General features: G+C 46.1%; 2 protein-coding genes and 1 long non-coding RNA gene across 3 annotated transcripts; 2 read left to right on the top strand and 1 right to left on the bottom strand.

Moving 5' to 3' along the window:
- Positions 1–4,701: 4,701 nt before the first annotated feature.
- On the bottom strand, positions 4,702–5,265 carry LOC310755992. The gene is made up of 2 exons (XR_014544614.1): positions 5,160–5,265; positions 4,702–5,005 (listed from the first exon to the last, which is right to left on the bottom strand). It is a non-coding gene; the product is annotated as an uncharacterized lncRNA (long non-coding RNA).
- Positions 5,244–11,604, top strand: ATG101 (autophagy related 101). The gene is made up of 3 exons (XM_083599514.1): positions 5,244–5,402; positions 9,139–9,395; positions 10,364–11,604. Exons 2-3 carry the CDS (start codon positions 9,144–9,146, stop codon positions 10,766–10,768), a joined length of 657 nt encoding a protein of 218 aa, XP_083455640.1. The 5' UTR covers positions 5,244–5,402; positions 9,139–9,143; the 3' UTR covers positions 10,769–11,604.
- A 1,121-nt stretch (positions 11,605–12,725) lies between these two features.
- On the top strand, positions 12,726–19,567 carry ATP5F1B (ATP synthase F1 subunit beta). The gene is made up of 10 exons (XM_083599291.1): positions 12,726–13,008; positions 14,547–14,729; positions 15,369–15,543; positions 16,264–16,385; positions 16,671–16,855; positions 17,235–17,393; positions 18,061–18,183; positions 18,500–18,712; positions 18,916–19,117; positions 19,332–19,567. The coding sequence occupies exons 1-10, from the start codon at positions 12,873–12,875 to the stop codon at positions 19,424–19,426; spliced, it is 1,593 nt and encodes a 530-aa protein (XP_083455417.1). The 5' UTR covers positions 12,726–12,872; the 3' UTR covers positions 19,427–19,567.
- The last annotated feature ends 1,783 nt before the right edge of the window (positions 19,568–21,350 follow it).

Genomic DNA, 21,350 nt, shown 5'->3' with positions numbered 1-21,350 from the left:
AACTGCAATATTTTTGTACTTTTGGGACCATTGCGTCTCACAGAGGAGTGGAATGTTTAGAGCGTAGTGTCCAGGCTGAACGATGGGGGTGGAGACGCTCCTTCAGGTATACTGGGCCGAGGCCGTTTGGGGCTTTAAGGGTCAGCACCAACACTTTGAATTGTTGGGGTCCCTTCCAGAGCTTATTTTTCCTGGCGGAAATCACCAGAACTCAGATCTGGCACCACCATTCAGGTGGGCACCATTGCCATTATGAGAAAACAAGGGAGGTGTGTTCAGGGTGAATTCCCGCACCTCGTTTACTAGAAAAAATAGAACTGGTCTCTTCCAACCATGGGTGGACTGCCTCCCATCAAGTAAATTTAACAAAAATCAAAATACTTAACTGAAAGTAGAAATTATCAGAATATTTGAAATTGAAATGCTCCCTGAGGTCACCTGGATGATGTTGTGGCGCGTTCTAGCGACTGCATGCAACTAACAAAGCTTAGAACAGAAAATGGTGCTTTTTTATATCCTTACCAGTGACCGTCTCTCCACCCTAAAGTAGGGTTACTAGACGTCCCTGTTTCCTGGGGACAGTCCCCAGATTTGCAAATTTGTCCCCAGACAAATTCCATCCCCGGAATGTCCCCAGATTTCATCTAATGTCCCCGGGAAACATGGCAGCAGCAGCGGCAGTCTCAGCAGCCCGGAATCAGCCTGGTAGCGCAGTTGGCTCTGGCTAGCTTCAGGAGCTGCCTGCTACCGCGATGCCCGCCATTTTGCCTCGCTGGAAGTCCCCATATGATGTGTTGCACACAAGACACATCATATAGGGACTCAGAGTAGGGGCTGAAGACATGGTGTTGGGCGCTGCTGCTGGGCGAAAGCTGCGCAGGGTCGTTGAGTTTGGTGCACCACTGCAACTTGGGCTCAGCTCGCTGTCAGCACCGCTTCCCAAGGCCATCGGCTCAGCCTCTGGGTGGTGCTTGGGCAGCTGCGGCTGCGCCATTGTGCTCCTGAACTTGCAAGCGGCGGCTCAGCTTGTTGGCCAGCTCGTCGTTGGCCATTGTGGACGATCTGGCCCAAGCGTGCCTCCCCCCGCTTGCTCGCCGCCAGCTCTGCCCCGGACCCACTGACTGGGCGTGCTACAGTGCAGATAGATAGATAAACTTTATTTGTGTTAGCCAACAGCCATAGCAACATAAAACAAGCAATATATACCTGAAGGAGCGTCTCCGCCCCCATTGTTCAGCCCGGACACTGAGATCCAGTGCCAAGGGCCTTCTGGCGGTTCCCTCATTGTGAGAAGTGAGGTTACAGGGAACCAGACAGAGGGCCTGCTCAGTAGTGGTGCCCGCCCTATGGAACGCCCCCCCTTCAGATGGAAATAAGCAGCTATCTTCTCTTTAAAAGACACCTGAAGGCAGCCCTGTTTAGGCAAGTTTTTAATATTTAATGCTGTAGTTTTTAACACTTGATTGGAAGCTGCCCAGAGTGGCTGGGGAAACTCAGCCAGATGGGTGGGGTATAAATAATAAATTTATTATTAATTATTATTATTATTATTATTATTAAAAGACAACAACGGGTAAAAAGGGCAATCAAATGACTAAGATTATCGTTCAGATAGTGGCCCTTAATCTCACTGCCCCCTCGATAAACCTAGCAACCTTTGCTGTTGTCTGATCATTTTGATCTGATAAAAGAAAGGATAATGTGGCCGCAGATGGGCGGCCTGGGATGGTAAGTACGGTGGGGATGGGGGGCCACGGGACGATCCCTGCGCAGGAGACGCCCAGACAGACGGGCAGGGCAGCAGCAGGAGGGGGGGTTCTGTTAACGCTTACTCCCGAGTAAGACTATAGGGGATCGCAGTGCAAGCACGGCTAGCGCTCCAAGAAAGGCCGGGACCCAGAGGAGACCACAGAAGAGAAGATATTACTTCTTTATTTTTAAAATAAAATTTTCCCTCTCTTTTTTTTAAAAAAAGAGATTGATTGATTGATTGATTGATTGATAGTGTCCCGGGATTCATTGATATAAATCCGGCAACCGTACCCTAAAGACCATTCCTTCCCCGATCCAGACTTCATGCTGCACTTCGAAGCCCTCAGACCCTCCCAAGTCAGAGAATGAAGTCAGAAATAATACTCCACTCCCGCCCAGAACCTACAGCTCGGAGGAAGCCGTTCAGAATTCCCGCTCAAACGCCTCTCTCTCCCTCTCCTCTTTCTTTTCCTCTCTCTGCCCCGCCTCTTCCGGTGACGCCGCGCGCCCTTTGCGGAGCCTGCGCATTATTCGGAGGCGGAAGCGCGCGCTTTCAGCTTCCGCCCCCGTTCCAGTGAGCGGAAGTGTCCGGCTGAGCAGGCGAGGGACAGGTGGCAAAGTTCCGCCGCCGCAAAGACCCCGTTAAGATTGAATACGTAAGGTGGACTTGTACTGTTCTTGTGGCGCTAAGCCTGCCTTTTTCGCGCCCCCTCCCCACAGGTTCTTAGCAGAGTGGTGGGCTTCCTTCCGCCCTCCCCGATTCCCAGCTGTTTCATGGGGGCCCTGCAGAAAACTTGCACTGGGAGAGAGAGGTCTAGTAGCCACTAACTGGCGACTGGGGTGGAAAAGGTTTATATTGCCAGAAACAACGCGGGTTGTGTGTGTTGTGGCAGGGTGTTGTTGTAAACAAAAATCTGCCCTTTTCCCTTATGGGGTATCCAAGAGCCAATATAGAGTCCTTAATATTGTGATAGGAATTATGAGATCTTAGGAAAAGGGACCCTTGACCATTAGGTCCAGTCATGGCCGACTCTGGGGTTGCAGCGCTCATCTCGCTCTATAGGCCGAGGGAGCTGGCGTTTGTCCGCAGACAGCTTCCGAGTCATGTGGCCAGCATAACTAAGCTGCTTCTGGCGAACCAGAGCAGCACATGGAAACGCCATTTATCTTCCCGCTGGAGCGGTACCTATTTATCTCCTTGCACTTTGACATGCTTTCAAACTGCTAGGTTGGCAGGAGCAGGGACCAAGCAATGGGAGCTCACCGTGTTGCAGGGATTCGAACCGCCGACCTTCTGATCGGCAAGTCCTAGGCTCTGTGGTGTAACCCACAGAGCCACCCGCGTCCCTTATGAGGTCTTAGATATATGGTAATGTTCATAAGTGTACCAACCAAGCACGTACATTAATCAGCACAGGAAGACCGACCTGAAACCATTTTGATTCCCCAACAGACCAGATGTTTTCTCTGCAAGGTCAAAGGAAAATGGCAAAGCCTCCCCATTGTCTTTTCCTTCACAAATCCTGTCTTAAGGGTATGTCTGTGTTTGAATAGGGTGTGAGCCTGTGACATGGCCCAGGAACTATTTATCATTACAAAAGACTGGCCAGGCTCCCCAGGCAATCCAATCTAGTAAGCAGGGTATCCAATCAGGTAACCCGCCAGACAGGAGATAAATGATAACAGGAGAAAAACAACATTCAAATTTCTGTTTTAGATTGCCTTTTCTGTGATGTAGGTATGATGTATCTGGGGGGTGGTCTTAGGTTACACCTCTTCTGTGATGTATGTATGATGTTCCTGGGGGTGGTCTTGATCTGTTGTTGTTGTTTAGTCATGTCCGACTCTTTGTGACCCCATGGACCAGAGCACGCCAGGCACTCCTGTCTTCCACTGCCTCCTGTAGTTTGGTCAAACTCATGCTGGTAGCTTTGAGAACACTGTCCAACCATCTCGTCCTCTGTCATCCCCTTCTCCTTGTGCCCTCCATCTTTCCCAACATCAGGGTCTTTTCCAGGGAGTCTTCTCTTCTCATGAGGTGGCCAAAGTATTGGAGCCTCAGCTTCAGGATGGTCTTCCAGTGAGCACTCAGGGCTGATTTCCTTCAGAATGGATAGGTTTGATCTTCTTGCAGTCCATGGGACTCCCAGGAGTCTCCTCCAGCACCATAATTCAAAAGAATTATGAGAGGTCTAGTACTAGAGAGGTCTAGAATTATAAGAGGTCTAGTAGCCACTAACTGGAGACTGGGGGTGGCGACTGGGGGTGGAGAAACGAAAGGGTTTATATTGCCAGAAACAACGCGGATTGTGTGTGTTGTGGCAGGGTGTCACCCCCGCCAGCAAGGATGATAGGATGTGTGTAAGAGTCTCTTCCCTCCCCATAGCCATTTCTTTGGATTCAGCCTCTTTTCCCCCTCTCCTGTGCATGTAAGTGGAGAGAGAATTCTGACCGTTAACTTGCATGACTTGTGTGTGGACGTGGGCACGCAAGTGGTTTAGGGATTTTTTAAAGTTACCTTGCAAGCAAGATTCACTTCTAACACTGCGTCATAAAGACAGTGCAGCGAACCAAGACCTTCCCATTTTTTATTCCGCTTTACAATTGCACGTGGCAATTAAACAATATAAACAAGGGAGATACGGTGTGGATGTATCATACATCGTGCCCCACGCGTGACAATGGCGTTTGAGAAAAATACCAGCACAGTGATGCCTCATAAGCAAAAGCGGTTTCCAGTGTGGACTGCACCCCAAGGTGTGGTTCATCACTGGAAACCTCCCACCCCCAATGTCCTGATCCTCAAGAGCATAAATCTACTGGAATGTAAGCCTGCGGGCAACGATGGTGGTATGTCTTTGTACTGAACTTTGTACAAAAGTCCGCCCTCCTTTGGATTGTTACCATCTAGGTTGATGGATTCTGGAAAACTTGAAAGCTTGCACGCTCTTTTGTTTGCATTTTTATTTAATAGTTGGCCTAATAAACGCATTGCCCTTATACGGATTTTGGGGGGGGGACTTTAGGTATTTTTAATGTATACATAAGTGGGTCTTTTTCTAAGCCCCAAAGCTTTCAAATGACAGCACGATCCCATCGCCGGAACTATAGGTGGCAACACAGAGTTCGCTCCGTTCCGCAGGACCAGGAAGTGGCGCCCTTGTGACGTTCCATTCTCGCTGCGCGTCGTTTTGTTTTGTTGGAACGTACCACGAGCGACGGGGGGGGGGAGGAAGCTTGCATTCCCAAAGCCCTAGAAGAGAAAAAGGGGTGAAGCCACGCCTAAAACGAGCTGCAACTGTTACGCAACAACCCCTCCATCGTTACATACATCTCAGAGGATGCGGCAGGAAGAATAGCATCGGCTTGCGTTAAGAGGCTATAGGTCTCCCCCCCTTCCCATTCACCTTTAGTTGGGCTGGTCCGAGGGTTAAGTTGTTCGGCCTGGGAAGCATCGGCGGTTTGGGGCAGGTGAGTCTCCAGTTCATATTCTCAAAGGGGGGTTGGGGGACAGCTCGCCTCCCTCTTTCCGTGCCTTGAGCGGCGCGCGGCCCCTCGGCCTGCTGGTTGCCTTGGTAACCAGCCTTCGCCACCCGCTCGCGCCAGTGGCTTCGTGGCCTTTGATGGCGCCTTGATAAGCCACAAAACTGGTAAGGGGCGAGCAGTGCCGGATTTACGTGTAAGCTAAACAAGCTATAGCTTAGGGCCTCGCTCTCTTGGGGGGCCCGAAAAAAATTAAAGGGGGGAAAAAACCTGGATGTACATTTCCAAAATAGCACTGGTTTGCTAATTATAGTGGTACCTCGGGTTACATACGCTTCAGGTTACAGACTCCGCTAACGAAGAAATAGTGCTTCAGGTTAAGAACTTTGCTTCAGGATGAGAACAGAAATCGTGCTCCGGCGGCGCAGCAGCAGCAGGAGGCCCCATTAGCTAAAGTGGTGCTTCAGGTTAAGAACAGTTTCAGGTTAAGAACAGAGCTCCAGAACGAATTAAGTACTTAACCCGAGGTACCACTGTATATAGGGTGCCTTGTTATTGTTCAGTCATTTAGTCGTGTCTGACTCTTCGTGACCCCCTGGACCAGAGCACGCCAGGCACTTCTGTCTTCCACTGCCTCCCGCAGTTTGGTCAAACTCATGCTAGTAGCTTCGAGATCACTGTCCAACCATCTCGTCCTCTGTCGTCCCCTTCTCCTTGTGCCCTCAATCTTTCCCAACATCAGGGTCTTTTCCAGGGAGTCTTCTCTTCTCATGAGGTGGCCAACGTACTGGAGCCTCAGCTTCAGGATCTGTACTTCTTAACTGTATTTCAGCTGAACAGTTACTTTGATAAAATACATATTTTGTTATGTGCAAATGGCTTTAGATACCTGTTAGGTACATAAATTACCATATAGCTTATATTCAACACAAAAAACAGCAACAATTTGTGGTTGACAAAGGACAGCTGGACATATAATGGACCCCATTACCTTGAGTAGCTTAGGGCCCCATCAAACCTAAATCTGGCCCTGGACGGGTGGGTTATTGTTCGGTTGTTTTGGTTTAATTGCCTTGTCTTGTATTTTATTCTGAGGACCGCCCTGAGATCTTTTGAAGAAGGACGGTATATAAATTTAATAAATAAAAAATATATAAATGAATAAAAAACCGAGCGCTTCCTTTTGGATGGGGTTTAACTGCACATTATGCAGCAGCCCCATTGCCTCACAAGGTTGTCGTGTGTTGCCTCACAGAAGTTGTCAGGGTGCAGACCCGATGAACCCTTGCTTATAAATAATAGCTTCTTAAAACAGGTCTGGATTAGGACCTTTTGGAGGCTTTAAGCACTGAAAAGTTTATGGTCTCTTTCATACCCTCCAACATTTCTCCCATGAAAATAGGGACGCCCTATTCTTCATAATAATAATAATAATAATTTTATTATTTATACCCTGCCCATATGCTTCTAACATGTATAAAAACTTCCCAAACAGGGCTGCCTTCAGGTGTCTTCTAAAGGTTGTATCTCCTTTGCATCGGGGGGTCACATAACTCCATACCCTCCAAAATGCCTCTGATGAAAATAGGGACATCCAAAATTTCTCAGATGAAAGTAGGGACATCCTAAGGAAAAGCAAGCTATTCCAGGATCAAATCTGAAACTGGGACTGTTGCTGGAAAATAGTCAATATTTTGTTCAGTCATTTAGTCGTGTCCGACTCTTCATGACCCCCTGGACCAGAGCAAATAACTATCAAATAAAATAATTATCAAATAACTCAGTGGGTCTGAATGATGTCAGGGTGCAGGGTCTGCTGTTTCCATATGTGATTCGAAACAAAAAATATATATTACTAAGCTGTAAAATGAAGTGTTGCTTTTCAAAATGACGCAGAACTTCTATGTGTGCTGCAACGTGCATGTGTGTATGGCATGTGCAACACGTGAAAGGATCTAATTTCCTTGTATTTATTTAAGCATATGTTAGTTAGGACGCCCCCTGGTTTAGATAAGTAATAAAAAGGGAACAGAAAAATGGGGGAAGAGTGTAATGGAGAGTAAGGAAGTCTAACAAAGCTCTGATTTCCCCCATGATGGCAGATTTAAGGGTTAAAAAAATCATATTCTTTCAAAAATGCCTACATGGATTTTTGGGGTGAAGGGCTGTGTTGCTTTTGCCCTAAGCACATGCCTATTGAGTAATCTGGCACTGTACTTAAATGGCACCTGTTAAGAACTCACAATTACAATTAATTACATTTATATCCCACCTTTCCCCTGAGTTTCTCAAGGTGTACGTGGTTCTCCTCTGCCATTTTATCTATACAACAACTAGTGAGGTAAGTTAGGTTGAGAGGTAGTGATTGTCCTAAAGTCACCCAGTGATCTTAATGACCGAGCAGAGATTTGAATCTTGGTTTCCCACTTACTCTGGCAACCTTGCTTTAATCATGCACTATGTTATTTGTTTTTACAGCAGTCTTGCCAAGTAGCTCAGTATAGCTTCTCAAGTTGTCAGATCACAACCTAGTGTGTGTACTTTACTTGACCTGCTGACCTGCGAAAGATAAGCACATTAATTTTTTCCTGGCATGCAGATGAAATGATAGGCAGAGCTTCTGCTTGAGTTCTCTGCATGAAACATTTTCCATAATGGAACATTTGCTGCTCCTGTATTTTCTATAGAAAAATGGTCATTCCTAAAATGCATTGTTACATAAATTAGTTACACAGGGTTGCATGCAACATTGCACAGGCAGTGCTGTGAAGGTAAGAACTGCTGAACCTTCCAAAATTCCCTCTTCTGCACATCTCTTAAAAATACAAAAGTTCTGTTATCTGTTTATCCTAGGGAACACCTTCCTACAAGACTCCTTCCCTGGGCAACTGTTCACATGAGTGTTCAGGCTAGTTCAGGGAGGATGGTATGCACAAGCTAGTTTCACAGGATTAATCTGTGCTTCTTTTAATTCTGCTTAGGTTTTTGTTTGAACTTAGAAATGTTGAGCAAAAGTCCAGGGTATTTCTCCCACCCCTTCTGGGACTCAATCAATGGTTTCTTATTTAGCAACACTCAATTTTAATATTAAATCAGGAACAGATGGCAAGGCTACAGTCTGGCTATATCTGTGTCTTTCCTGATATTTTAAAATTCAGATTAAAATCTATGAAGCATGGATTAAAGGGATGAAGGAAAATAAGCTATTTTTCAGTGCTGTTTCTCATTATAATAAAACCTCTGAATTGTTAACAAAAATAATCTAAGCTTACTAGCAGAAGTGTTGCTAAATGATCACGGAGGAATCTCCGCAATGAATTTCAGCTTATTCAGGAGCATTTCCAAACTGAAGCCACACATGAAACCACTAGAGGGCAATCTGGACACTTGCTTGAAGTCAGCTGCTATTTGACATCAAGGTCTACCTTTAAGTCACACTTGAAGCACGTTTCCCCCCTCAAAAGAATTCTGGGCATTGTAATTTGGTCAAGGATTTCTGGGGATTGTAACATTGTGAGGGGTAAACTACAGTGTCCATAATTCTCTGAGGGAAAGAGAGTTTGGAGTTGGAATTCCATTGTTGATGTGGAAGAAAGACGACAAAACAAATCTGTGTTGCCATTTTGTTCTTTGTGTTACACTGATAATTTGATTTCCTTGCAGAGGAAGAAAATGAATCAAGTGTTGTTATTATCCTTCATCACAAAAATCCCCCTCTTCTCCCATTTGCACAATTGTTTTATCCCAGGCTTGTTATTTTCATTTAAAACCAGCTCAGTTCACTTTGATAGCTTGACACTTTGCTGTTGGGTATTCCTACCCTCCATAAATATTGCCATTCTCTGTTTTGGTTGCACTGCTTTGTTAATGGGAGGGCAGCTTATCTATTTTCCTTTGCAAAAGCCAGGATGAACTGCCGTTCAGAGGTACTGGAGATATCAGTGGAGGGACGCCAGATTGAAGAAGCGATGCTCGCCGTTTTGCACACCATATTGCTCCATCGCAGCACAGGAAAGTTCCACTACAAGAAGGAAGGGACCTATTCCATTGGGACAGTCGGCACACAAGATGTTGACTGTGACTTCATTGATTTTACCTATGTTAGAGTTACTTCCGATGAGCTTGACCGGGCATTGAGAAAAGCTGTTGGGGAATTCAAGGTAAAGCTTGCTATTACTCACTGTTAATTTTTTAAGTACATGAGACTGCCTATGAAGACGGTTCGAAAACTTCAATTTTTCCAAAATGCAATTGAGCCACCAAGGTTTGGGCAGTGACCAAGAGAATGGAACATGTGACGCTAGTCCTTTGCCACCTTCACTGGTGACCAAGTTCTTTCCAGTCTCATTTCCCTAAATAGCCTGCTACTGGACAGTTTGCAAAATCACCTCGTCCCATATAAATTTGCCCAAGAATTCCATTCCTTTTCTGTGTCCAGCAAGTCTTTATTGCAGTTGTCCCCAGGTCTGCATGGAATCCTTCTCCACATATCTTAACAAGTGTTTTGTACAGCATGGCTGGGTGATAGTTTTGACCTTTTTAAATAAGGGGATTTAGGACACCAAAGACTTCTGTCTCCAGTTTTATAAGCACATTGTTTTGCTCAACTGTTCAGTGGAATTGGGTTAGATTTCTATCATACAAATCCCACATACTATCAATTAATGTACATAATTTGGAAGACATATTTTTTAATCTGCATTCTGGTAACTTAGCAGTAGGATGTTTAAATTTGAAATTTGGTATTATATGAGAAATAAAAATGGATGCCAGGCACTGTGAATGACAATGCCCATGTAGGGCTGAAGGGAAAGAACTGGAATGAATGTAGAAAGACAGGGTCTTGTATAGTGTAAAGCCATCCAGCCAATTGATGACTGGAACCAGAGTTAACTCCTTTTAGCAAATATTGCCTTGAGCAATCCTCAGTCTTGGGAGTCAAGAAAACATGCTTGATTTTCAGAGTTCTGAAAAGCTTTTGGATCTTATGAAATTTTGGGCATACAGCTGTCTATCCACCTTGAATGTGGATGCACAGCATGATTCTTGGTGCAGAAGCAGTGATTTCTATTATGTTGTGAAGGTCTTTGGGAATCAGCATTGTTAATTGGTGGTTCTGTATTCCCAGGATGCACTGCGGAACTCGGGCAATGATGGGATGGGCCAGATCTCGCTGGAGTTCTACCAGAAGAAGAAATCACGGTGGCCATTCTCTGACGAGTGTATCCCATGGGAAGTGTGGACGGTCAAAGTGAACGTGGTGAGCCTGGCTAATGAGCAGGAGCGGCAGATCTGCCGTGAGAAGGTTGGTGAGAAGCTCTGTGAGAAGATCATCAACATTGTAGAAGTGATGAACCGACATGAGTACCTGCCCAAGATGCCCACCCAGTCTGAGGTGGACAATGTCTTTGATACGGGGCTGCGGGATGTCCAGCCCTACCTGTACAAGATTGCTTACCAGATCACTGACTCACTTGGAACCTCTGTCACTACAACCATGCGGCGCCTCATCAAGGATACCCTGGCACTCTGATCTCCATGAGACTGTAGACCTGACATTATTGAGAGGCAACATGAGCAACTGGCTTTCTGTCCAAAAGCACCAAATACATATTTTCTCCCAGAAAATCTGGGAGTCTTGATATCCAGGTGCCCTGTTCTAATTTATTAATTTCCAAGTATCTCCAGGGCAAAGACAGAACCAGCCCTGACTCCTGGGTTCAGTACACCAGTTTACGTGGAACCCAGCCTCTCACAGCAGAAAAGGAAACCAGGATTCTTCCTTCAGCCCCCTTTTCTGTTAGACTTAGCTCTACAAGCTTAGAAGGTGTGCCTCTTCATGGGAGAAAATAGTGTGTATTTTTTCGTGAGCATTTCCCTAATATAGGACAGATGATAACTCCAAGTTTGGTTCTCTCCATGACCAGATGCCTTTATTTATTAACTGTAGAGTCTTTTGTTAATGGAAATCTGCCAGAGCTGGGGTTACTTATCTTGGCAAAATGGGTGCCTTTCATCCTTATAAACCACTCCTCCTCCTTGACCATCCTCCGACTTTAGGATAATTGAATAAGATTATAAGTCTCCCTGTCTTGTACATGTCGGTTAGGGCAGTAGAGGGCCGCAGACTCATTTTTTTCCTTGTGAGTCCTGGTTGCAAAGAAGAGCTAAGTCCGAAAGACCTGTTCAAAGGGCTGTCTTTAACTTGCCAATCTAGTCCTCAACAACCCCACAGTTGCTATTTCTCAGTAGAGTTTGGAAGTCAGGCATTTGCATTTCTAAAAATAAGGATCTTCAGTTACTTGTATTTGTTTTTCCAGTGTAACGTAAATGTATAATAGTCTGAGAATTAAAATAAGAAAACCCAAATCTCTGCCTCTGTCATAGTATATGCTATACAATAATATTTTTCAGATGCCATACACTGAAAAGGTTGGGAAAGCATCTACCAGTATGGACTTGGGCGGGAGAAACCTAGATTCAAAGTCCAACATTCAGCTAGTAAGTTCACCATTGAGTCTTAACCAATCATCATCTCAGCCTAGTTTGCCTTTAGGGGCTTGCTGTGCAAATAAAATGAAAGGAAATTGATCTGTGGCAGCCTAACACCCTTGGAGGAAGGATGCAGTACAAACGTAACACAATCTTAGGCAAATCAACCTGGAAATTCACATGTGCAGCCTTAAAAAGGTAAAGGTACCCCTGACAGTTAGGTCCAGTCGCGGACAACTCTGGGGTTGCGGCGCTCATCTCGCTTTATTGGCCGAGGGAGCCGGCGTACAGCTTCCGGGTCATGTGGCCAGCATGACTAAGCCGCTTCTGGCAAAACCAAAGCAGCGCACGGAAATGCTGTTTACCTTCCCGCCAGAGTGGTACCTATTTATCTACTTGCACTTTGATGTGCTTTCGAACTGTTAGGTGGGCAGGAGCTGGGACCAAACAACGGGAGCTCACCCCATTGTGGGAATTTGAACCGCCGACCTTCCCGATCGGCAAGCCCTAGGCTCTGTGGTTTAGACCACAGCGCCACCCACGTCCCTTACATGCATACAAATCAGTGTGTTCAAATAGGATCGCAGCCTTTCTTGCAGATACACGTGCATTTATATCAAACTTAATTGGAATCTGAAATTACTGGTTCACTTTTACTGGTGGCCCTTCGACCTAATAAAATGTTGAAAACTTCCAGTTTAAAGCAAGGGCAAATCTGGGACACGTGCTCAATCCAGTCTCTTTGCTATACGCTTAAAAGTTAAACCCGCCTCCCCTTATTTTGACTAATCATATCCGTAAGGGCGGGAACTTCCACAATTCCGAACAATGAGCAAGCCGGGTTTCCTTGAAAGGCGTCGGCTCTAGCCTGTAGCGGAGAGCTATAGCGATAAAGAGCAGATCGCTGGCCCAATAGGATACTTACTAGCTGGGCCCATCCCCCATGGCACCTCCCCTTTCGCTTAGCCCTTCCCACCCAGCGATTGCTCCAGCGGGGTGAGTGACAAGGCAGCCGACCCAATAAGCTTCAGGGAGCCGAACACTCCCCGGCCAATAGCCGACTCGGACGGCGCCATCCCGCCCTTCAGCCGGAGCTGACTGAGGCTGTCGGCGGCGGTTGCTCTTTCAGTCAGCCGGTGGCCGCCATGTTGGGCTTCGCGGGTCGCTGCTGCGCCTCTTCGGCCGCCTCCCTGCTGCGGCGGGGCGTGCGGAGCGCGCCGAGCCCGCTCCAGGACCTGCTGAAGCTGCGCGGCGGGGTCGCCTCAGCTGCCACCGAGGCCCGTGAGTGAGCGGAGGGCGAGGGAAGGCGCCCGAGGGCGGGGTCACCTTGGGGCCTAGTGGCGGGTGTGAAGCGCTGCGAGGACGGCGTGGGCCTGCGGGGCTGGCACCCAGCAAAGCTGCTCCTCTGCGGCGGGAGGAGCTGCCTTTCAGGCTGCAGGGCCTTTTCTGCTGGCTTAAGTCAAATCTCTGCAGTCAGGCTTTTTATTATGTTCTTATCTATCTGTCTATATATATTATGTATATGCGCGCTGTAAGCCATCCAAAGTGGCTGGGGAAACCCAGCTAGATGGTCGGGGTCTAAATATAAAATTATTATTATTATTATTAGGGAGGGAAAACATAAGAGGCCCCTCTGGATGAGCCCCACTTAGCCCACGGTCGCGTTCCTTTTTTGTCGTAATTTTTAATTGATTTTCATACAATTTAACAAATTCAATTCGCAATATTCCCTCAGCATTTTGACTTCCCGGTGTTAACATCCACGGTGTTTCTGTTCAGATCCTTTTTACCTGCTACCTTAAATGTTATACTTCTTTATTACGGGTTCATTTCCCATCTGGGGCGGGAGGGACGACGCGCATCTTTGTCCCCCGCTCCCAGCAATCGTCGTTCGGAGTCATTTCTAACGTAGGAATCCTAGCGCTTCGGTTGGGGAAGCGTGCACGCGAAAGCCCCGTGGACGTGAGAGCGCAAGGCTGTCCTTTCACGCGATGCGTGGCCCCAGGCAAGGATCGGGTTTTTTTGGAACTGGGAAGCGAAGGTGGCCTGTTTTAACAGCGGAGGTTGTTGCAGGGGAGCCGACGAAGAAGATGGCGATGGGGAAAGGCTTCCGCAGTGTGTCGGGGTGGCGGTGGTAAAGGGCTGGTCCTTGGTGTGCAAGAGTTTCCAAAGCACGCGAGACTAGTGCCTTCGACAAGGTGGCCTGGCCTTTAAGGCAGCCTTTCTCAACCTGTGGGTCACCCGAGGACGTTGAACTACAACTCCCATCACCCCTAGCTAGCAAGGCCAGAGCTCAGGGATGATGGGAGTTGTAGTCCAACAACATCTGGGGACCCACAGGTTGAGAACCGCTGCTTTAAGGGAAGGTTATGCCAGAAACGGGGGGGGGGGGTTTGCTCCTGGAGTAGTGAGGGAGGTGGGTCTGGGTTGCCAGTGCTGGACTCAACTAGGCCAGCATAGAGAGCTTCCTTGCAGAGTGTCTGCAGTGTACAGGGAGACAAGTAGAAAAGGCATATATTGCTGGAGTGGAGGATTTCTGTAGCTGGAAACTGGCTTATGGGTGTATAAAGGGATCCATGTTTTGTGCTTGGGAGCAGTTTATTCTCGACTTAGTCTCACACTGGTAACCTCAAGGATTTGGGAATGAGGGTTACAAGGTCACAGCCTGAAGTTCTCCCTGATTCAGTGGGTTCTCCAGGCCAAAAGGGTGGGAGTCTTGAGCTAACTCCTGTCACATTTGCTTCCTTTGCAGCCTTGGGGGTGGGGAAATACTCTGTGATAACCGCTTAATCGTCATGTCTGCCATGGTTGTCCTCTAGGCCGGAACTATGCTGCACAGGCGGCTCCTGCAGCTAAAGCTGGAGTGGCCACTGGGCGCATTGTGGCAGTCATCGGTGCTGTGGTGGATGTCCAGTTTGATGATGCCCTGCCACCGATCCTCAATGCACTTGAGGTGCAAGGCAGAGATACACGGCTGGTGCTGGAGGTAGCACAGCACTTAGGTAAGCACCATTTGTATTCCTTGGCTTTTCTCTAGTCATGTTTTAACTCTTCCTTCCTTGATGATCAGTAAAATGACTTTCGTTCTTCTGAGCTTGCTGAAGCCATATTTATGATCTGAGAAGGAATTTTAAATCCACTGCTAACCAGAAGGTAACTGGACACAGGGCCGTGTTGACTGGTGGTATTGGTTAGTGTTGTGGCCCAATTTTACTTATCAGTCTCCAACCCAGGAGAATGTAGGAGTTTTTGAGGCACTGGCATTTTATGGCCCAACACAATAAGGAGCAGATTACCTATTTGATATTCTCAAACACAGATCCCTCGCCTTTCCTTCTTGGCCTTGGTATCTGATTGTAATGAGCTTAATGTTTTAATCTTGAAATAAATCTTTACTAAAGTGCTTTTTCAGTCATAAATCTGTTAACACGATGTACTGAATTTTAGCTCTATTCTCTGTGTATGTTAAATGGAAAGTACATTGTTTCCATGCCCAATGTTTATGTCATTCTCAAACAGAAGTAAAGCTTCCTTTAGCAAATTACCGCAGGGGATTAACATGGAGTATTTTCCCCCTCTAAATATTGAACTCATTGGGTTTAGTGAGAAATGCAAGTTACAAAGTTTGTTCTCCATTGTAGGTGAGAATACGGTTCGTACCATTGCTATGGATGGTACTGAAGGCTTGGTGAGAGGCCAAAAAGTTTTGGACTCTGGTGCACCCATCAGAATTCCTGTAGGACCTGAGACCCTTGGCAGAATCATGAATGTGATTGGAGAGCCAATTGATGAAAGAGGCCCAATAACAACCAAACAGTAAGTGTGAATCTGAGGGTTAAATGATAGACCATAGGCTGGTAGCAAAAGCATGTTAATTAGTGTATTTTCAATTTAATAGAACTCTTGCTGTTTTCATGTTCAACTGTTGAGCTTAGATAGCAGAGCACCCCTACAGTTTATGAGGGTCTGGAGAATTTTATGGCAGAAGCCATGCCAGCAGTTATTTCTTTCATGATCATTCTTTAATTTCGCAGTTCTTAGAAGTTCTGGACAGCATTTTCTTTCCATTAAGAGCTAGCCTAAGCAATGCAGTGCTAAATTATAAACCATATTAATAGCAGCATGCTAACTGTGCAGCTGTGGAGCAGTTCCTGTATAACATATTACTATTGCTGACACATTAGTTTTAGCACTGCATGCTAGAAAATGAAAATAAACTTAATCTAAAATAAAAAAGTTTTGTTCAAAATACATATTTTAGATATTGCATTTTTCTTATGCAACTTAGTGTGTAGATTTCAAATCCTGCTTTTTCTGCTCCAACTCTTACTGAACTAAAACTAGACAGTTTTTCTATGATTAAAACACAAATGAAACCATGGTGTTGCAGACTTCTTGGCCTAAAGCAGGCACAGTGTGTGAATACCAAACTGGGGCTTGGGTTGAAGAATTATTGGTAAACACTTTGTGAATACCCAATATAAGAGCACAATTTTTCATAATGTGTGGCCAACTGTTTTTTTGTTTTTTCCCCAGACTTGCTGCTATTCATGCTGAAGCACCAGAGTTTGTTGAGATGAGTGTTGAGCAAGAAATCCTTGTGACTGGCATTAAAGTTGTAGATCTCCTTGCACCATATGCCAAAGGTGGTAAAATTGGTAAGTTACCAGAGGACCCATGCGGAATAGGTTCTATCTGGGGTAGGGGTGGTCAGTGCCTTGAATGCCCAAGTTTCCTGCCCCAACAATTTGTGTTCCTCTTCCATTAGGCAGTTAGAACCTAAAATCCTGACAACGGCTTTGTTTCCTTCACTGATGAGTAAATTTATGACTTTCGTTCTTCTGAGATTGCTGAAGCCACTCTTATTTCTGAGAAGGAAAAGGAGGAGAATGATAGAGGGTGCACAATCAAAGGCTGAATACTAAACTGACTTTCTTTCCCAGGGCTGTTCGGTGGTGCTGGTGTAGGCAAAACAGTACTGATCATGGAGCTTATCAACAATGTTGCCAAAGCCCATGGTGGCTACTCAGTGTTTGCTGGTGTTGGGGAAAGAACTCGTGAAGGAAATGACTTGTACCATGAAATGATTGAATCTGGAGTCATCAACTTGAAGGATACCACATCCAAGGTGAGCAAGCTATTTAGGCTACGGAGGTGGGAAGGGACTAATCTAGGCCCCAAGAATTCAGTATTGGTTGACTTTATCTGCCATCTCAAAAGGGAATTTTGTTGCTTTCACCAGAAATTGGTTGCTGTGTTTGAGACTAGTCTATAGAATTCTAAATATCTAGTCTGGACCTTGCGCCAAATGCTCATAGGAAGCTAACAGAATTACTGAAGTACACAGGCTGAAGAGGCTTTCTTGTTAACATTTGTAGTAGCAAGAGCCTGCCTTTGGAGGAAATACTTTCATATATCATTTGAAGCTACCTTGGTGTGACCTGGGAGGGGCTGATGAGGGGCATTGAAACTTTCTGCGCCATAATGAATTTCCTCTTATCCTTCAGGTCGCACTTGTTTACGGACAGATGAATGAGCCACCTGGTGCTCGTGCCAGGGTTGCTCTAACTGGGTTGACCGTGGCTGAATATTTCAGGGACCAGGAAGGTCAAGATGTACTGCTCTTCATTGACAACATTTTCCGTTTCACACAAGCTGGATCTGAGGTAAGGCTGGATGTCCTAGGTCACCCTCCATCAGAAGCTTCAATTAAGCTTGCTAGTGAGAAGGCCTCAGTCTTTAAAAAATGTGAGTTTCTGTCCTGAGTGTTGGATGTCTCCAGGTGTATTTAGGGTCCCCTATCCCTTGAAGGCAGAAATTTCTAGTTCTCGGTGCCTTCTTCCTGTTAGGACCTCTGTTTTTTGCCATACTCGTTTCGTGCCTGCTTGAAAAACTAATTACAGCTCTTGCCAGTCGTGTGTAACTATCAGGTGTGTAAATAGTCCACAGAGCCTAGGACTTGCCGATCAGAAGGTCAGCAGTTCGAATCCCCGCGACGGGGTGAGCTCCTGTTGCTCTGTCCCTGCTCCTGCCAACCTAGCAGTTCAAAAGCACCTCAAAGTGCAAGTAGATAAATAGGTACCGCTCCGGCGGGAAGGTAAATGGTGTTTCCGTGCGCTGCTCTGGTTCGCCAGAAGCGGCTTAGTCATGCTGGCCACATGACCCAGAAGCTGTACACCGGCTCCCTCGGCCAATAAAGCGAGATGAGCGCTGCAACTGCAGAGTCGGTCACAGCTGGACCTAATGGTCAGGGGTCCCTTTACCTTTACCTAGAAGATATTATATTTGTCAGCCACACTGGCGTTCAATTACTGCACATTTCTTCTCTTCCAGGTGTCTGCCTTGCTGGGCAGAATTCCCTCAGCTGTGGGGTACCAGCCTACTCTAGCAACTGATATGGGTACCATGCAAGAGAGAATCACAACAACTCGCAAGGGATCTATCACATCTGTGCAGGTAACAACTGTTAAAACAAGTCCCTCTCTAAGGATGGCAGAACTGCCCACGAAGTTCACTGTGTGCTTTGTTTAATAACAAATTTCATCCAATTGCTCTCCCCGTTGATCCAACACAGCTGTTTTTCTTCCTTCAGATGGTTAACATTTAAAGTCATCATCATCAAACCTATTATTGGCATCACATACAACATCCAAAACAGATCAATACAGAATTGCTACTTCCCCAGTGGCACAAAACGTTTGCTAAAAGAAAGGAGGCAGAGCAGTGCTTGCATATGCAATATGGCACTATAGTAAGTCTTCTCTCTTCACAGGCGATTTACGTACCAGCTGACGACTTAACTGATCCAGCCCCTGCGACTACATTTGCCCACTTGGATGCCACCACCGTGTTGTCTCGCGCCATTGCTGAATTGGGCATTTACCCAGCTGTGGACCCTCTCGATTCCACCTCTCGTATCATGGATCCCAATATCGTGGGGCAGGAGCATTATGATGTGGCCCGTGGGGTGCAAAAGATTTTGCAGGTGACGAGGATGGATTAAGCACACAATTACTTAATATATCATGTGCAAAAAATAATCTCTGCAGAAGTTTGTGCCAATAAACTTTACCCTCACTGGTAGTACCACTGGCTGTTCAAAAGGCAGAATGTAGATTTGGTGTGCATGGCCTGTTCTCCTTCAGGGTGCCTTTGCTGCTTTTGGTCACATGCCTGTGTTCTTTCTAGGACTACAAGTCCCTCCAGGACATCATCGCTATTTTGGGTATGGATGAGTTGTCTGAAGAGGATAAGCTTACCGTGGCTCGTGCCCGTAAAATTCAGAGGTTTCTGTCCCAGCCCTTCCAGGTTGCGGAAGTTTTCACTGGCCATGCAGGCAAGCTGGTACCCCTAAAGGAAACCATCAAGGGCTTCCAAGCGATCCTGGCAGGTAAGAAGTTATCCTGGTATTTTATTAAATTTGCATACCGCTCTTCATACTGATTTACCACTTCTATCCTCCGTAGCATGGAAGGAAACCCCAAAAAGGGAACTGGCCAGATTTGCATGTCAGCACTTTATGCTGCCCAGAAACAAGTTTGTCAATCTGCTGCTTTTCCTGAACAGTTCGTTGTCTAACTTGCTGCATCTCTTTTCCTTTGCAGGAGAGTATGACCACCTCCCTGAGCAGGCTTTCTACTTGGTGGGGCCTATTGAGGAAGCTGTGGCAAAGGCTGAGAAGCTGGCTGAAGAGCACTAAGGAGTCTGTGGCTGAGGGGGAAATTGTTCTGCATCAAACTCTCCATTGGTTCATATTGTCCAGGTTCCCAACTGGGAAGTCGTGTAACATGTCTGCAAAGTATTTAAAGTTTTCAATAAAACTTCTGGTGAGATCGTAGAAGTGGCATGTCATGTTGCAAGTGGTGACGTGGGAGGTAATAGCACTTCTGCTGTAGCTTGCTGACTCTCTCTGCCCCTTAACTGCTGCTTGCCATTTCCCCAACAGTAGACCTGCTCATTCCTAAGATTAATGTGCTGGCATGCAGCCAGTTACTCATCTGCAAGCTCAAATTCCCTGGAGACTAGGCCTAAATTGCCTCTTCAATCTCAGCTGTTTTCTGAATGTCTTTATTACTAGATAAACATGATGGATAATTCATTGCAGCTTCCAAAATGAAACCAGAATGTGCGACGGACTTTATTCTATCCCATTTATTCTGAGTGGTACAACTTTTATTGGACGTGCACTTACCTTGTGATCAGTAGCAGCAGAAAAATCCAGATATCCTTAGTAGGCTTCCGCTTGCCTTGGCATCTAGTAGGTGGTAGATGATCTGGCCAGATAAAGGAGAAAGTGTAACTCCTCACATACTTGAATTTAAAACTTGATTAGATATATAGTAAGCCTAGTTGGTCAAAAAAGAACTACTGGCCTCACTACAAATAGAAGAGCTAGCATATTTTGCCTGTTGCAAGCAGCATCAAGTCCAGCAAGTATATATAAGAAATCTCAATGGGCTGAGAGTAGGTTGGGTGTGCGTTTAAGTGCTCCCTAAGGGTGGCGCTGTGGGTTAAACCACAGAGCCTAGGACTTGCCGATCAGAAGGTCGGTGGTTCGAATCCCCGCGACAGGGTGAGCTCCCGTTGCTCGGTCCCTGCTCCTGCCAACCTAGCAGTTCGAAAGCACGTCAAAGTGCAAGTAGATGAATAGGTACTGCTCTGGCGGGAAGGTAAACGGCGTTTCCGTGCGCTGCTCTGGTTTGCCATGCTGGCCACATGACCCGGAAGCTGTACGCCGGCTCCCTCGGCCAATAAAGTGAGATGAGCGCCACAACCCCAGAGTCGGCCACGACTTGGGTCCCCTTCACCTTTTTAACGTCCCTTGCAAGTTACAAACTTGTAGGACACATGGTGGTTTTGAGACACTTCTTTCAGACCTAAGATCCGTGGTAACGGAAGGAAACAAGCCGCCTACATTCTTAAGACAGAGTAAGTTGGACGTAATTTTAGTAGGATCTCCTGTTATCCTTAATGTTAATGGAAGGCTGTTCCTCTGAAAAACATGGTTCATACAGCTTATGTACATAAGCTTGCTGCAGTTTCTATGCTACAGTAGTATATGTGCACTGAGACTTTTCCATCTGCTCTTGCCCTCCTCCCCACTATATTTTTCATTCTTAAACCACAGCTAATGATACCGTATCGGAAAGGAGCTGTATTTTGCAGAGCAGCTAGTACTCACTGTGTTCCAGAAAAATCAAGTGGGATACAATCAAATGTTCAAGCATCAAAAGGTTCTTGCAGCACTTCAGTAGCAAGAATGAAGAACCACATTGCCTAGCAATCTCCATATATATCTTCCAGCCCTTGCTCCACCCTTTTCCCTGACTGCCTCTTTTAATAAAAACCTAAAACACTCAAGTTTACACCAATGATCCAGCCAGTAAGAGGTTTATACAGCTTTTTAAAAGAGGAAGGAAAAGAGAAGGAAGGAGGCTAAAGAGAAGATATTTATTTATTTTTTATTCTAAAGGATCTAACTGGGGTTAGTGCTTGTTTCAAAGCAGCTTTTTAACCTCTTGTTGATGCCTTCATCTTGCCCCAACTGCAACAAAACATGTCTCTGTATCAGCCCCTACAGTTACAGCAGGTGCTGCAGCCTTCCTGCAGCTTGGCTTCACACC

The sequence above is a fragment of the Podarcis filfolensis genome, assembly GCF_964270895.1.
Source record: "Podarcis filfolensis genome assembly, chromosome: 2".
Lineage (NCBI taxonomy): Eukaryota > Metazoa > Chordata > Lepidosauria > Squamata > Lacertidae > Podarcis > Podarcis filfolensis.
Note: the sequence above shows the minus strand (reverse complement) of the source record. Positions and strands in the feature narration are given on the sequence as shown.

Excerpts from the sequence above, each read along its gene's own strand:
- ATG101 (XM_083599514.1), top strand. The coding sequence starts at position 9,144 with ATGAACTGCCGTTCAGAGGTACTGGAGATATCAGTGGAGGGACGCCAG. Across the intron at positions 9,396-10,363 it reads AAGCTGTTGGGGAATTCAAG|GATGCACTGCGGAACTCGGG; the intron begins GTAAAGCTTGCT and ends CTGTATTCCCAG.
- ATP5F1B (XM_083599291.1), top strand. The coding sequence starts at position 12,873 with ATGTTGGGCTTCGCGGGTCGCTGCTGCGCCTCTTCGGCCGCCTCCCTG. Across the intron at positions 18,713-18,915 it reads GGGTGCAAAAGATTTTGCAG|GACTACAAGTCCCTCCAGGA; the intron begins GTGACGAGGATG and ends TGTTCTTTCTAG. Across the intron at positions 19,118-19,331 it reads CTTCCAAGCGATCCTGGCAG|GAGAGTATGACCACCTCCCT; the intron begins GTAAGAAGTTAT and ends TTTCCTTTGCAG.